Raw genomic sequence first — 16,481 nt, 5'->3', positions numbered from 1 at the left:
GGAGTGTCGTTTGTGTGTACATCGTATGGATACTGACCTGCACACTCTGTGTGTGCAGCATTCGCCTGCAGTCAGTGAGCAGCCAATAACTAACGGACGACCACGTGTGGCGTAAGGTGATGACCGCATCGCCCCTACATCATGAGTGCGTCTATAATCACCTCTTGCGTGACAATGGTGCGTTCCATTTTCATGACCTTAAGACGCAGCCACTCCTCTCCACGACTCTCTACGGGCCCGGACAACCCAAAACCCCGTGGCGCCTGTACAGGTGCCTGGGAAAATGGCCTTAGATGCACTGTAAAAACAGGCTCCCTTTGATATAAGTCCAAAAGTGTGACACATTTTCTTTAAAAAAGCAAAAAGGAATACACCCTCAAGATGGAATAAGCAAGAATTCTCATTTTAGAGGGAAAGAGTGAAGACAATTTTTCTTAAATTAAGATTATTTCCTATTGAAAAAGCTCCTTGAAAAGTTTTTTTTTTTTTTTTTGCGAGACAAATACATATTCTCTTGGTCTTTTTACTTTCTTATAGTTCAGTTTTTTTAGTGATGGAACTGAAAGACACTTTAAGATGCAGCCGCTCCTCTCCATGACCCTCAACGGAGCTGAACATCCCAAAAACCCACAGCGCCATGCGGGTGAAGAAGGTTTTAGGTGACGGGCAAAGACAGGCTCCCTTAGAAATAAGTCCATAGCTCCTAAGATTTGAAACACTTTCTTTGAATAAAAAGATGAGCCTTTAAGCAAGAATGACTGACGCTGCGCAGGTCAAGACAAGACCAAAAACGCGCCCTAAGGCCCTCCATGTTTAGATTCAGGGGACGTTTCTGTAGAAGGAAGTGTCGTTCAAGCCACAGATGAGAGTTATGAGACGCTTTTGTTCATGTCAGACTAGCAAAGTGGAACACGAGGAGTTTGGTTGGGCTCAGCTGGATGGAACCTTTAATCCAGATGTGTTTCAGCTTGAATGCTCTCCTGCTGTCTCCTCAGAGCTGGAAGTGCTCGCTGAAGAACCTGCGAGACGTTGGATTACTTCAGGTCAAACTCATCCGGGCAACTGATCTGACGTCCGCTGATCTGAATGGTACCTCCAACATCTGGATTTAGTTATTCCAGATGCCGCATCTTAACCATTTTTGCGTTTTCCGCAGGTAAGAGCGACCCTTACTGCGTGTTGCAGCTGGGCAACGACCGACTGCAGAGCAACACGGTCTACAAGAACCTGCACCCAGAGTGGAACAAGGTCTTCACGTTGTGAGTTTGCTTTTCCTCCGCGTCGTGTGAAAGTTTTTACGGAACGTCGCCACTGAACAGATGCTTTGTGGGGGTCTGCTGTCCTCCCCCCCGCTGTCCCCGCAGCCCTGTCAAAGACATTCACGACGTCCTGTTGCTGACCGTCTTTGATGAGGACGGAGACAAGGCGCCAGACTTTCTAGGAAGAGTCGCCATTCCTCTGCTCTCGGTACGCCGCCGCCGCCATCCCAACGCAGAACATCAGCCAATCTGTTTACACTCTGCGCCTAAATGAAAGTGAAGAGGGCGCTAACACGTCAGCGGGTTGAGGACTTGTTGAGATGTGATCCGGGGCGACTGACGGTCAGGTTCATGGCCGAGTTCAGCACCTGATGCCCTCTCCGTCCCGCAGATCCGCAACAGACAGCAGACCACCTACCCGCTGAGGAAACCGGACCTGGGGAGGCTGATGAAGGGGAGCATCACTCTGGAGATGGAGGTTATTTTTAACCCAGTAAGTAAGAGTTCAGCCCGCAGTGACGACTCACACAAACACCAGGATTTCTGAGGGGCCTTTCACGCTGTCGTCTCTGTGTTTGTAGGTCAGAGCAAGTTTGAGAACATTTGAGCCCAGAGAGCGGATCTTCCTGGAGGATTCTCCCAAATTTTCCAAAAAGGTTTGCTTCACTTTTGTCACCAAGACGCATCAATTGTTTGATTTTAGAGTTGAATTCAGAGGATATAAACTGCCAAAAATACATTTAAAGAAGTCAATTATTAAGTAAATCAACTTGTGTGATGTAAAAACAAATAAAATGCCAAAAATAAGCAGTAAAATACCATCGTACAGAGAAGATCCAAGCACTTTCATTATTCAGCAAAGACAAAAATTCATCATCATGTTTAGCCAATTTGACATTAGCTTTATATATTAAATTACACATTTAATTATTTAATCTTCTTTGTTTGTTTGTGCAAAATATGCATACAAATACAAGATGTGCAAAATGTCAAAGGATTGGTTTTTAATGACAAATAAATACAAATTTATTATTATTAACTCAAAGATTGAATAGAAAAGCAGAAAAATCATTGTACAATTTTAAAAACAAAGAAAAAAAGCCACAAAAAAAGAACTTACTTTTATTTATTGGTTTAACATTTTGGGAATTTTCCGACATTAGTTTGGTTTTAAAACCAAATAGCTAGTTTTATCTAAAATATTTAAAATTGATTGTCGATAAACACGTTTGGTTTCTTTTTTGAGAGACAGAAAAAGTCCTAAAATACTGTAAAATTATAAAATATCCCCATTAAAAAAAAAGGGGGAAATGGCAGTGAATTCTAAATTAACTTTTGAAGAAGAGGTTGCAGTTCGAGCTCAGATCAGAGGATTCAGGCTAAAGTCCAAATTCCTGCTGGCTGTTCGGCTGCACCGCTTTGATACACAGCGTGCAGGACAGGGTGCGAGACGGGGAGTCTGACTGTCTGTGCTTCCCACAAAGACTCATTGTTGTCAGGCAGTACGACGGCCAAGCCGCCTTTCGCAGCGAGGACGCTGCTCACGACGTGCAGCTCCGCTTTTATGCCAGAATTCATTCCTTTATGTTTTTGTTTTGTTACCAACCACTGCCAAAATGCTCAGAACTGTCCCAATGTTTGGAAATAATTTGTCGTCATTTCAACGGTCTGTGTCTTTCAGGCTCTGTCCAGAAACGTGAATCGAGTAAAAGCCGTGGTCAGAGCCATCCTTTCGACCATCCACTACATCAAAAGCTGCTTTCAGTGGGAGAGTGTGCAGAGGAGCCTGCTGGCCTTCCTGGTGAAGTATTTGCACTGCTTATCAACGCACTTTTTGCAACCCCCCCCCCCCCCCCCCCCCCCCCCCCCCTTCAGCCACAGTCTGGCCAACCCTTTCCTGAACTCTCCCAGAGAGCATCTTAATCCAGAAACTCTTTGTCGGAGCGTCTGCACGTCTCCTGGATGCAGACTTGAGCCTCAGCTGGAGAGAGTCCAGTCCCAGCGGAGTCTATTTTTGCTCTACTTCCCTGACAGCTCATTAACCCCGTCCACACCGAGCTGGGCTGGCTTATTTAAGGAGTAGCTTCAATTAAGGAAGCGTTCCCAGTTGAGGCAGACTCCCTGTCCTGCAGATGTTGGATGCGCAGGTACAGACGGAGAGAAGCCGCTCTTGGCATGATCTCCCGTCATCGCTCTCTCACAGATCTTACGCGATAAAAAAGAAAAAAGGACTCCGCAAGTTGTTCATTAAATATTCAGGCGGCCAGGGTCACGGAAAGTTCCTTCGGCTCTGCGGCTCTCGTCCTGTAGATGGCGGTAAAGTTTTGCGCCGTGAGCCGGGCAGCAGTTATGATGCATTTAGTTTTAGATTGCAGGATTACATCTGCATGAACTGCACGGCAGTATGATGAGTTCAGGGGTCGCCGTGCGCTTTAATCAGCGATTGTTTGCGTGTTTATTTATTTTTAAAACTCCACCCTCCACTTGTACCGTTTATGTTCCGGCGCCTATCAGAGACGGAGATGTTTTCACCCGTCAGCTCAGATGAAGGGAGAAATCACGGGAGCCGGAAAGAGAGCGCGATCCCGGACGCACGTCCTCCCACTGCTGCTTGACAGACAGCACCATCTGTACTCGTGTTCTAGCACTAATGCTCGCTAAGCCGCGGCGAGGAGAAATGAATGGCTGCTGGAAACCGCCACGCAGGCCTCATGAACCGCGGCTTCACTCCGTATGACAAGACGAAGTGACAAACCACCTGCACCATCTGCCGGCTGTCAGACAGAGTGGAGGCGGCGGTGCGGGCTTCGCCGCCGAGAAGCTCCAAACCCGGCGGCTCCGGGCCCCTCCCCTGATCAGCAGATCTGTTTTATTTACAGATACAAAGTTTTTCATCAGAAAACGTTTATTCGCATTAGTCCCACACTGCTCTTATTGCTGCTGCTGCTCCAGGTCAGCCTCGCAGCGCTCAAACATATAATACATGAAAGCCCGGATAATCAAATATTCAAGGTTCTGTCGGAATTCCTCACATCACAAAGCGATGTTTTATTTACAGCTCAGTCAAATTTCAGTATGAAAGCAGAGAAATGGTTTCAGAGTAGAAGAGAACTTTTTTAGCAGAGTTACGGCGGCAGCGTTTAGGGAAGATGAGCAGATTAATCCTGAACCACTTTAAAGAAAACAAATCAAAAGTCATGAAAATCCAAAGAGATGGATTCATTTGGATTAAACCAGAACCTTTTCTGTCTGATTCTGTGTTTACATTTTTGTTCACATCACAATAATAAATGTTCAGACTCAAATGAGAGACTCACAGGTGTGTGTGTGAGGGACTCACAGGTACGGGTGAGGGACTCACAGGTACGGGTGAGGGACTCACAGGTACAGATGAGAGACTCACAGGTGTGTGGGTGTGAGAGACTCACAGGTGTGTGGGTGTGAGAGACTCACAGGTGTGTGGGTGTGAGAGACTCACAGGTGTGTGTGTGAGGGACTCACAGGTACGGGTGAGGGACTCACAGGTACGGGTGAGGGACTCACAGGTACAGATGAGAGACTCACAGGTGTGTGGGTGTGAGAGACTCACAGGTGTGTGTGAGACACTCACAGGTGTGTTTGTGTGAGAGACTCACATGTGTGTGTGAGGGACTCACAGGTACGGGTGAGAGACTCACAGGTGTGTGTGTGTGTGTGAGAGACTCACATGTGTGTGTGAGGGACTCACATGTGTGTGTGAGGGACTCACAGGTGTGTGGGTGTGAGAGACTCACAGGTGTGTGGGTGTGAGAGACTCACAGGTGTGTTTGTGTGAGAGACTCACAGGTGTGTTTGTGTGAGAGACTCACAGGTGTGTGTGAGACACTCACAGGTGTGTGTGTGTGAGAGACTCACAGGTGTGTGTGTGTGTGTGAGAGACTCACAGGTGTGTGTCTGTATTTGTCTCTATTTGTTTATAACTCATTAAATTAGACACCAAATTACGAAAATGTTTTAAGTAATAAAATCTTAAAACTAAAAATCCTTAATTTTTAATTTATTAAAAATGTATTGAATCTTTTTGGAAACACAAATCTTTCCTAAATATATAAAACTGTAAAAACACAAAAAGTCATCAGATGATGGTTGTTGGATGAGAGCTGTCGTTATTCTTTGCATGAAGACACAAAAGTTATTTTTGTTGTTTTTAGGTTAAGTATTTTTTTCGTCCTATTAATATTCATTTCACTTGACTGTAATACTTCCTTAATTGTTGGAGACTAAAAATGTTCTTGAATCTTTGTACCAATTGTAGATCTTTACTGATTTGACGATAATAGAAGTCTTTAACGTAAAGGACTTTCGGGGTGGTTGACGGTTTGTCAAACTCGTCTCAATTTAGTTTGTTAATCAGAAAATATTTCTTTTAAATTACATTTTTGAACATGTTAGAAAGTCTGGTATGAAAAGACTGAGGTTCTGTGACTTCTGAGGAAACTTTGAGACGTTCCAGTTCCCACATTAAATCCACGTTCCAAATGTCAGATCCTCTATTAGATAGTTGGTATTAAAAACATTCCAATTCCGAGCCACAGATTCTGGAAGTGTTTCACTCGGACTGTCGCTCCCCAAACCCGTCTGATGTTAGCGGCTCGGAACAGGCTCCTCCCTCCGTGTTGTGGTTTCAGTGTGGAGGGATTTCTGTTACACGCCAACCCTCCCCCCAAAACGCTTGTGTGAAAATCCTGCGGCTCTCTGCTAATTATTCTTCAGTAGCTGCCCCAGCATTAGGTGTCCCTTTGTTTTTGTTGCCCCCCCCCCTTAAGTCCGCTGTGATCTGGATTGTCTTCCCTTCCTCTCCAGCTGAAATGAGCTGTAATTATCACAATCTTTATGGCTGGGGTGTACAGTTGCACTAAAGCGTGACTCTCATGGAGTCCTCGCCAATAAAGCAGAACGCCGGCGGCGAGGAAGCGGTTTCATCTCCTCTCCCAGGCTCTGTTTTGGCTTGCGATAACACAGGCGAGAGGGTTTGTGTTTTCTTTTTTTTTAGCCGTGGTGGTCGCGGTAATGGCGACTCCCGAGTGGGAGGGGTCTGATCTGATATCTTTTATGTTGGTGGTGCCTCAGAGGAGAGTGATGTGTTTCACAGATGTTCACCTCTGTTTTTATTAGCCCCTAAAGTGACCTGTAACCCCCTTTTTTTTACCCCCCCCTCCCCCTGACTGCTGACTATATGTTTGGGTTAATTTGGACTCACCTGAGCCACACAGGTGAGGTGACAGTCGCCCTGCATGTGGCTCCAGTCCCGCAGAGATGTGAGGCTGGTGTTGTCAATCTGCCAAATGCTTGACTATGTTTCATATCTGACAGGTTTTCACTTTGACCATCTGGTACTGGGACTCCTACATGCTGCCTTTGTCTCTGGTTCTGCTCCTCCTGTGGAACTACATCCAGGTCCGGTCCGGAAGAGTCACCGAGGATCTGGTGAGTTTTCATCAGCTTCAACTTTTCTTCTTCTTCTTCTTCTTCTTCACTTTAGAATTAAAAAATAAGTAAATAAAGAGCCCCCAAAACTACACTGGTGCTCACAGTTAAAAAGCTGATATGTTGCCATAGCAACCAGTTGGACTTGATAATACATAATAATGAAATAACACACACAAAAAGCATAGAAAACTCTATGAATAGACCAGGAGAGCATTATGGTCTGCAGCCAATTTACAGTGCTTGTCCGTTTTCTAACGCGACTTCCTTTCTCTCCGTTCCACCTCTAGTTTTTTTTTTGTCCGGCCTCTTTCTCCCTGTAATTGGTCTGCAGCTCTGCTCTTGTTTTGACGGATCAAACAGGGAGAAAAAAAAAATGTTTAGCACTTTTGAAAAGGTCACGGTGTGTTCTGCTTTTTTGTTTTTTCCCCCTCCACTTTGACTGCTGTCGCTTTTTCCCCATTGAAAGTGAGCGGTGAGCCCCAACGGAGGAACAACAGCTGTAATAGTTTAATGCGGCTCCCTTCAAATGGAGATTTAATCCTCCCACCGTTTTACAGGAGTCGTAAGAAATGCCATTATGGAAAAGCACGACTGATGCTAACAAGGATTTTTGACCAAATAATGACTGTAATAAACTCTTTTCCATATTCTCTCCTCTGTACAGCTTGGTTTATTTAAAAAAATCGGATTTGAAACAAAAAAAAAGCAGTAAACTAGAATTTAAAAAAAAGAAAGGAATATGGTCAAATCAGGATAATCTTAAAGTCAATGAAAAATAAGATTGTATATCTGGAAAAAAAATGGATTTAGAAACTTGAAAGAAATACAGAAACATAAAAAAACAAATATTTCAACATTTGAAGAAATATTGAACACTTGAAACTAAAAAATCAATAAACCGAAAACTGTTTATGTAGAAATGTTGCTGGAGCAGAAATGAGATCACCCAGTGTCAATCACATCCCAGTAGCCAATGAGCACAAAGCCCCGCCCCCACATATAAATGGGATGAATTTCGTAAACAAAAAGTCTGAATGGAAACTGTAAATTGAAGACTGAAAGCAAAAGAGGGAGAGAAACAAAAAAAACAAAGGTTGAAAATACAAAATAGCAGCCTTTACAAATAAACTTCTTTTTGGTTTAGTTTTAGGTTTTTTATAGAAATCTAATTTTTAGTATGGTTTCAAAAATAGAATTTATTTTCTTCAGTTTACTTTTCCCCCCAGTTTTTTTTTTTAATATTTATTTTTAGTTTACTGTCTTTTAAGTTTAAAACTGTTTTCAAATTTTTTTTTAAAATTCTGTTTTTTTTTTCACTTTAAGCTGAATTGACGTAAAGTGAAGCAAGTTGGTAAACAGACTCATGTTGAGTTGTGTTTCTTTGATAAATTACCTTAAAAACATTTGCAGAAGTTCAGGACCTTCTATAAAAACATTTAAAGACCTTTTTGCTGCAGATTTATTTGATTTTCGAAAACATTTTCTACAGGAAAAATGATCGTTCTGAGGAATCAGCTGTGAAGCGTGTCTGAACTTGTTTCAAAAGGAAAACTCCCTCTTATGTGTTTCTGGGAACATTTTAAATAAAGATTAGGAGAAAATCACTCATCAAATTGGAATTTCTCAAGAGATTCAGCACGACAAATACTCTCATTTGAGGTTTATTTTCCTAACCACAGTCCTTTTCAGATATTGTAAAAGTTCAAATTCTAACGGATATATTTAGAATGATTTTTAATTTTAGACCCTGAAACGGCTGAAGAGTTTCCCTCAAAGTTGTGAGATTTAAAAAATGAAAAAAACCAAAGATTTTCCGGCCAACTTTAAGCTGAAGATCATGAGAGCTTCAGGATTTGCAGGACACCGTCTTTTCTGAACCTCGTTGTTTATTGAAATGTCTCATAAAGGTTCATATTCTTAATTCATAATTGATCCAACCAAGGAACTAAATTAACCACTCATTATATATTTATGAATTATTATTATTAATTAAAAAAAACGAGGCTACTTTGAGCGAGTCACTAAGCGGACATCTGACTTCACAGCAGCAGAAATCTTCTGCTAAAGTCGCTTTAATAGATTTGTTCAACACAGATTCAAACTTTTCTATGTAATTTACACTTTTTTTCCTTTTTTGTGTCTCTATTTCAGTTCATCTTTGTTTGAAAATCTTTGAAAATAAATCAAACACTCAGAATAGCAACAAAACAGTCAGATTCATGTAAAGATAATAAATCAAACAAAAATCAGTTAATTAAAAAAAGGTTTTTAAAGCACAAAAATGTAATTTTCAAGCCTTTTTAGTACTTTTTCCATACCTTTTCTCTTCTATTTTCATTTTTGTTTGCTTCTAATTCTTCAATTTCACTGTCCAAGTGACTCGACAATAAATGGTGATCTATCTAAAAGTTATTCTGTAGAAGATTCTGAGCACAAAACAGGCCAGACGCTGGTTCTGGACCAGGACGTCCTGGGTACGACAGTAAAGCAGCATCCTGTGGGTCAAGAAAAACAAAGAAAAAACATGTTTTAGTCCAGCGGTCCCCAACCTTTATTGCACCACGGACCGGTTTGATGTCTGGCAAAATTCTCACGGACCGGTATGTTGAATGTGGCGGACACACGCTGCAGCAACGCTGCAATAAAGGCAGAGACACGTGATTAGACGTACTCTGCGCTTTTATTTTGACACGCTAAACATTGTACATCGCACAGGCCTCTCCCCCCCTTCCCTCCCCACACTCATGGTGCTAAAAAGAAGTAAACACAACAGGAAGAAATAACTAAGGCTGAAACAACTTAACTGCCAGATGAAAGGACCCGTAGTCACAATAATATGACTTACATGAAAACTGTGGTATTTTCTAAACATAACAATAAACACGAATTATGACATGAGCAGCGTCCTCTCTGCCCGCAACACTCCCTGGTCGCTATTATTATAACATTTAAACATGCCTTCCAAATAAGTGCATGGAAAATCCGACTGACCACAATGCTGAATGTTTGGAGGGAATATCCCGTTGGGATAAATCCGTATTATAAGTAGGACTCCTGATGCTGTCTATTAAATGTGAGCTCCTCTTCTGTCTCCTGGCTGAGCCTTTTCCACTGGCCAAAGAAACTTTTCCAACTTCATTTTGCTAGTTCCTGGGTTTTATTTTAGCGGTATCCGATCACATGATGGAGACGAGCGAATTGACCTGCGTCAAGAGTGACATAGACGGATGGAACAGAGAATTGGGCAATTTTTCAAAATAAAACATCTTTCAGATTCCGAAATAAATAAAACTGAAGTCATGTAAGTTATTTGATTTTTTTTTTTTCTTTGCGGCCCGGTACCAAATGACCCACGGACCGGTACAGGTCCGCGGCCCGGGGTTGGGGACCGGTGCTCTAGTCGATAAAATCGAAGTGACAGATCATTATGAGTTCATCATTAAACTGAAATCAGTGTAGAGCTGGACCGATGTGGTCTCTCAAGCCAGGTCTTGTCCCTAAAATCGTTTTTTTTTTTTTTTTTTTTGGATTTGAAGAAACAGACACATGAGTTGTTTTTTTCACAGAGAGACTCAGAAATGCAGTTTGTTGAGATTTCACAGCTGCTGGAAGAAAAGGATGTGCAGATGTGTTAAACATGTGGATCAAAGATGATCCAAGATTTCCGACAGAGGAACCTCTAACAGGAATTCAAAAAGGGGTCCCTGAGGGGGTTTATGAACAAATGTGAGCAGAACTGGTGGTCCCCACCTTCACATGCTTGTGTGATGGAGCATCGTCGAATTTTGGGAACAGAAGAGGAGAGGGGAGATTTGAATCTGTCAAACAATCAGCCAGTTGTCTTAGGAAATGAAGCGATGATACATGTAGTAAAGGTTTCAAAATGTTTGTTCTAGCTGCGCTAAAACATTGATAAATATTTATTTTCTTAATATAAATGAATAAAGTAATGATCCATCTGTTGATAAGGGCTCCACCCTCAAAGGAGTCTCCACAGGACACTAATTCAGGTTGCAAAGAAGAGTCAAATGAAGTGGGTCATTCCCTTTCAGTCCAGAAACATGCAGCTTTTAATTTGAAAAACTCAGTTTTGAATTGCGGTTCGAGACGTTATTCTGATCCGGTTGGAGTCCGCTAGGGTCTAGGTTCCTAAAATGATCAGAACCTGACCCCGTCTGGATCTCCGTCTGGATCTCCGTGGTGACGGTATTTTTATTCTTTCAGGACAACATCGACCTGGCGGACGAGGAGGATGAGGATGACAAGGTGAGTTTTTTAATTTTTTTTTTAATTTATTTTAAGCGCCTCGGCTTCCACAGAGTGATCCTGATTCCCGCCAGGTTGTACTTTCTCCGACACCAAGAGGCATTTAGGCTTAATGAAGACCTCCCTGACCTGTTTCTGCTCGCCGCTGTGCGTTCAAATGTAGGGGGGGCTCAGAGCTTAACACGCCACATAACACCGACAGTATGGAACCAATGACGGCTCTTTGGCACGCTTTTCCAGGCCGCCTTTGGAAAGTTTGTGTTGAAATGCTTTTAAGACGTGACATGTTTCTTCAGAGTGACAGCGGTTTATTGTGGGGGGGCTCGGAGTGGTCCGTTTAGCTCTGATTTAGGGGGGGGGGTTTCTAGTGGGAACTTGACCTCCAATCGGCCTGAGAGCTCTGCCGCGGTGATGGATATTTGACAAGTATTTGTCCTGCATGTGGTTTTCCAGTCACTGCGCATCTGGAATATCCGTCCCGCCCCCGCAGCGTCCCGGCAGAGCCCCCTCCTCTTCATGCTGCGTTCATCTACGGGCGTTTGATGTGGACATGTTCCCCCCCCTTAAGTCTCCTCACCCGAGAGAACAGACGTTTACTTTCGAGCCCTCCTCCCGCTGGAGCTTTTGGCTTTATTGTGATCTTCGAGGCCCCCCCCCCCCCCCGCAGGACTTTCCAGCACAGATTCAATCTGCGGCTCTGGGAATGTCTCAGCCCAGTTCCATTTCAAATAAATATCCCAAAGAGAAGGTCATCTTTTAGAATTTTAAGCCTAAATAAACACATTTTATAACATTCTGTCTGATGGAGGACACATAGAAAGAAAATGAAGCTTAAGTTTGTATTTATGTATTCAAATCCTTGTGAATCGTATGAAAAAGATCGTATTTGTGACGTAGAAAATACGCTGGGCGGGCCACAAGCTCCATTCTGAAGCATCCGCTAAGGTAGCAGGAGAGCGTGTCAACAGAGAGTTCTAAGCGAAGAGGAGGGGAAGTGGGGGCGGGGTTGCTCCACTCACAACCCAGGTGAATTTCTGACGAACTCCTGCTGCCCTGCAGAAACTCTATTAATAGTGATGCGTTTTGTTTGAAAGCGCCTGTCAGGGCCCTCAAGGACACTGTACAAAAGACGAGTTAAAAACAGAATTAAAAGCAACAAAGAGAGTAAAAAAAATGAAGTTACAACCAAGAATATGATGGCTTGAACAGATGAGTTTTGTTTTAAAGGTAGGAAGGCAGTCTAGATTCCTAATGTCAGGTGGAGGTGGACTCTAGAGTTTGGGGTCAGAGCAGCTGAAGGACGTGCAGAGAGGATGCTGATCTTAGGGACGGTGCTGCAATGGAAGTGGTTGTGGACGGCTTTAAAAGGATAAAGGAGAATTTTGAAGGATATTACGGATTGAAGCGGGAGACAGTGCAGAAGCTGGAATATTGGCGTGATGTGGTGGTTCTAGAAAATAAACAATATGCGGCTAAAAACCGCATATTCGAAATTAAAAGACCACAGGAAATGTTTAAAAAGAAGAAAATAAAGCTCAAATGATGATCAAAGTGGGTCTTTTAAAAGGGAGAAGTGGTGTCAGCTGTTTTCAGGACTGAACCAGCGGCTTTGTTTGTCCTGCAGGAGTCCGAGAAGAAAGGGCTGATCAGTAAAATCTACATGATCCAGGACACCATCCTGATGCTGCAGAACCTGCTGGACCAGATCGCCTCCTTTGGAGAACGGATCAAAAAGTGAGACGGGATTAAATGTCCAGCTTTTGATCGATTCCTACGGCTTGGTTCCTCGGGATGAGCCATTTGGTTTCCCTGGAACTTGAGAGGGGAAGCATTTCAGTGGATTTTAAGTGAGTCTTTTGACCTCCAGCACGTTCAACTGGTCGGTGCCGTTCCTGTCTGGCCTGGCGCTGCTCATCTTCACCCTGGCGACGGTTCTCCTCTTCTACGTTCCCCTGCGCTACATCATCTTGATTTGGGGTGAGTTTCATCTTTGTTGTCCCTCCTGAAGTTATATTTTTAATTCTTTCATACTTCCAAAAACGAATTCTTACAGAGCCCCTAAAGGGCCACTGAAGAAAAAAAAAACCAGTTGAAGCAAAAAAAAAAAAACGTTGTTTTTACCAGTAATAACTGGTGCGCACCAGTTAGTTTTTTTTTATTTCTATTTTACTTGAAATGTTTTTTTTTTCTTTGATGTCCCTTTAGGGGCTCCGTAATTTCTCCCCGTTCGAGATATTCTTTTTGTATTTGTCAAACCAGTTTTAAAAACACAAACGGGTGATCAGAGTCATGACAGAATGAAATATTTGGAAAAAACGACTCAAACAGCAAGTTTGTGGTGATAGTGAGGATTTTCCACCATTAACGGCTGTTTAAGGAGACAAAACATTATAAAAAAGGCGCACACTTTGATTTAACAGCTCCAAAACCTTCGTTTTCTGTCTTCTAATCCATCTGGAGGTGATATTGTAGCTGTTTGGATCATTGTTCTGCTGGAGAACCTTCAGTTCTTGATTCTTCTCCAGGGTTTTTCTGGTAGAAAACAGAACTCCTGGCTTGGTTTAAATCCACATTATTACACTACCACCACTGTGTTTGGCAGTTGCTGTGAAGGTTGTTTTTGTTTTTTTCCAAAATAATGGTAATTTTTTTTTACTTCAAACGTAACAGAACTTTCCTGAAATTTTCCGAGCTTTTTGTCCAGATCGTATGGATCGTCCAGATGTTTTTTTTCTCCTAAACTCAAATCCATTTTTGTCCAAAAGTCTGATCTCTGACGGTTGAACTCTGGTTTGAACGGAGTCGAGCGCTCAGAACCGGGAAGGTTCTCCACTCCCCCAGGGTTTTCTCTGCATGGATAAATGTTCTGACTGTGAGTCCTTAACCCTTGTGCTATCTTGTGGGGTCCAGATGACCCCACTCCCAACGTTAACGTGCCTCGGAGGCACGTTAACGTTGGGAGTGGGGTCATCTGGACCCCACAAGATAGGGTTAAAGCTGCAGAAATGTCTTTGTAATTCCTCTTAAATGACAAATGTGCAACAACAAAAAAAAGAATTTCCTAAGAGAAAGTAAAACTGTGCCGAAGCAGCGTTTCTTGGTCAGCATGAGTGTCTGTTTATGCAGAAACAAAGAGCTCCTCTGTGACAGCGCCCGTAATGATGTGTTGGTTTGGATCTTTGTTTTAGGTATCCATAAATTCACCAAGAAACTGCGGAACCCGTACAGCATCGACAACAATGAGCTGGTTGATTTCCTGTCGCGGGCGCCCTCAGATGTGCAGAAGGTAAGCCGGGCGAGATCAGCCGCTCAGGAAGCCCCAAATCCCCGAGAACCGCCGGCTTCGCTGCTCGCCGCGACACAACCGGCAGGCATATTCTTCAGGCCCGTCTGTATAATTAGCCGTGTCTGTATAATTACGCGGGCCGCTATAATTTCAGTTTTCGGTTGTGATGCTGCAGGTTCCCAGGCCTGAACTCCTCCTGACGCGGCCCGCGTGTCCTCGGGTTTCGCTGCCGGAGAGAGGCGTCATTAGGTCACCAGCTCAGGAAAACATAAATAAATAAAATAGCGCTGTTTTATTTTTTGATGAATTCTTCCCCTCGGGTCGATCCTGAACTCTGGAGGACTTGCTTTGCGTTCCACTAAACCCGCTTTCTCCTGCAGGTTCAGTTCAACGAGCTGAAGATCAGCAAGAAGAAGAAGCTTCTCTAGGACAAGAGGGACCACGGAAACCAAAGAGGATCGACAAGTGTCTTTATTATTTTTTAATAAGTGAAGGAATATCAATCAGATCCTGCTGATTTACATTCTTGGAACATTTCTACACTTTTTAGTCCAGAAATGGATTCTCATGAAACCAAAAATGATCTTTTTTTTTTTTCCTCCCCAAAATGAATGTAAATCTTGTTTTTTTTGTTTATTATTGTTCATTTAAAAAAAAAACACTTAATATATTTATCATTTTGATCAATTTTTACAGCCAATTATGTTTTTATTCTGTGTCAAATGTGAAGGGATTAGCGAGGCGGTGTCTCCGCTGCAGACTTTCATCCGATGTTTCAGCCTCTCTCTCTCTGTAAACATGTTTATTTATTGTGAAATATGCTTCATAAAAGGTGGTTCATCCTTCATTTGCAGCTGCATTAAATGCTCTCTCGTGTTCAGAGTGTGGGCGTCCACCAGCACCCACCCCCCCTCCCCCCCGACTCTTCATTAGGCTTTCATGAAACGAAGCGAGGCGGTGGGAGACCTCCCCGGGACCCTCCTGCCGTGTTGATGGCCCTTGGGCGTCGCCACGAGCAGGAGGACCTCGGCGACCTTCTCTCAGCTTCTGTGACAACATGCCAGCCGTGATAACCCCCCCCCCACACACACACACACACACACACCATCATCACCACCACCCTATTACAAACGAAACAAACAACAAAAATCCAGGAGCTGTGTGAAACTTCTCAGAAGGCTTCAGTTTGTGTGGAAAAAATTGAGCCTGGATGTTAATTTCTACAAACGTCCTTAAATATATATATATATATATATATATATATATATATATACAGTGTTAAAGATAATTTATGGTGAAATAAGTTGCACAAACTCTTAACAGGAATACATTGTTTTTTAAAGAAGTACAATTTGTTCAAGAGTCTGCAGGATGGAGGTGGAGACGATGACCCGGGTGTCTCCTGGTCTCCTCATAATGTTGACTCAAGCATTCAATATTAATAACCTGCTGTCACGGACACTGCAAGGACGTCTCAATCTGCCACTTATAGGCCCGCATGAATATGTATAGTGGCGAGGAGCTACACATTACCAAGTGAAATCGTGTGGGGACTAATGCCGGGAGGAGCCGGGCGATCCGCCTCTGGAGCGTTTGGAAGTCCACGGATTTCATCAGATGGGGGGATCTGTTGGCGAACACGCAGGTTTGTTGGTTAAAGGCTCTCCTGACCGCTCTGTTCCTCTACGCACATCCCTCATTCGGTTTACACTTTTAGGTTCCTGAATGTACAGAATCTGTTTCTGCAGAAAGTGTTTGGTTTGTTTGTTTCTCTTTTTCATTCCTCATTCGCTCCTTTCCATCCTCTGCTAAAGCTCTGTTGATCCCTTTTGTGGCCCATCGTGAAGATGCTACGATGGCCAAGACATTTAAAATGCAACAACAACAAATCCCAGCACTAACTCGGCACTAAATGAACAAAAAATGAATCCTGTTGCAAATTACCAAATCCGGAAACGACAACCAAGTTAAAGTTATTTATTATGGTTTTCTTTATGTGGACATCATAAACACACAAAACAGTCCAAAACATTTTTTTCAATTGCATTACTACAGTAAAAGTGACAACAATGCCAGGTAAAGTTTTGGCGTCGCGTCCGGTAGAAGGGGGTATTCCCTTTCCGTTAAGCAGCAAAACACGACAGCAGAAGACGGAGAGAAAAACGAACGGAAGCGAGCAGCTGCTTAACGGTAATCTGTTC

General features: G+C 43.1%; 1 protein-coding gene across 4 annotated transcripts in view; it reads left to right on the top strand.

The window, feature by feature from the left end:
- LOC101165044 (multiple C2 and transmembrane domain-containing protein 2) overlaps window positions 1-15,127 on the top strand; it is a 49,252-nt gene extending 34,125 nt beyond the window's left edge. For all 4 annotated transcript variants that reach the window (XM_023953687.1, XM_023953688.1, XM_023953690.1 and 1 more), the window contains 12 exons: window positions 996-1,089; window positions 1,157-1,259; window positions 1,365-1,467; window positions 1,651-1,752; window positions 1,841-1,915; window positions 2,941-3,060; window positions 6,612-6,725; window positions 10,953-10,994; window positions 12,619-12,728; window positions 12,862-12,971; window positions 14,183-14,280; window positions 14,661-15,127. In XM_023953687.1, the coding sequence (XP_023809455.1) occupies window positions 996-1,089; window positions 1,157-1,259; window positions 1,365-1,467; window positions 1,651-1,752; window positions 1,841-1,915; window positions 2,941-3,060; window positions 6,612-6,725; window positions 10,953-10,994; window positions 12,619-12,728; window positions 12,862-12,971; window positions 14,183-14,280; window positions 14,661-14,708 (1,119 nt within the window). In that variant the 3' untranslated portion in view covers window positions 14,709-15,127. The remainder of the gene's footprint in view (window positions 1-995; window positions 1,090-1,156; window positions 1,260-1,364; window positions 1,468-1,650; window positions 1,753-1,840; window positions 1,916-2,940; window positions 3,061-6,611; window positions 6,726-10,952; window positions 10,995-12,618; window positions 12,729-12,861; window positions 12,972-14,182; window positions 14,281-14,660) is intronic.
- The last annotated feature ends 1,354 nt before the right edge of the window (window positions 15,128-16,481 follow it).

The sequence above is a fragment of the Oryzias latipes genome, chromosome 3, assembly GCF_002234675.1.
Source record: "Oryzias latipes chromosome 3, ASM223467v1".
In the NCBI taxonomy this organism is placed as follows: domain Eukaryota; kingdom Metazoa; phylum Chordata; class Actinopteri; order Beloniformes; family Adrianichthyidae; genus Oryzias; species Oryzias latipes.
This window is presented reverse-complemented; position numbering and strand designations above follow the sequence as displayed.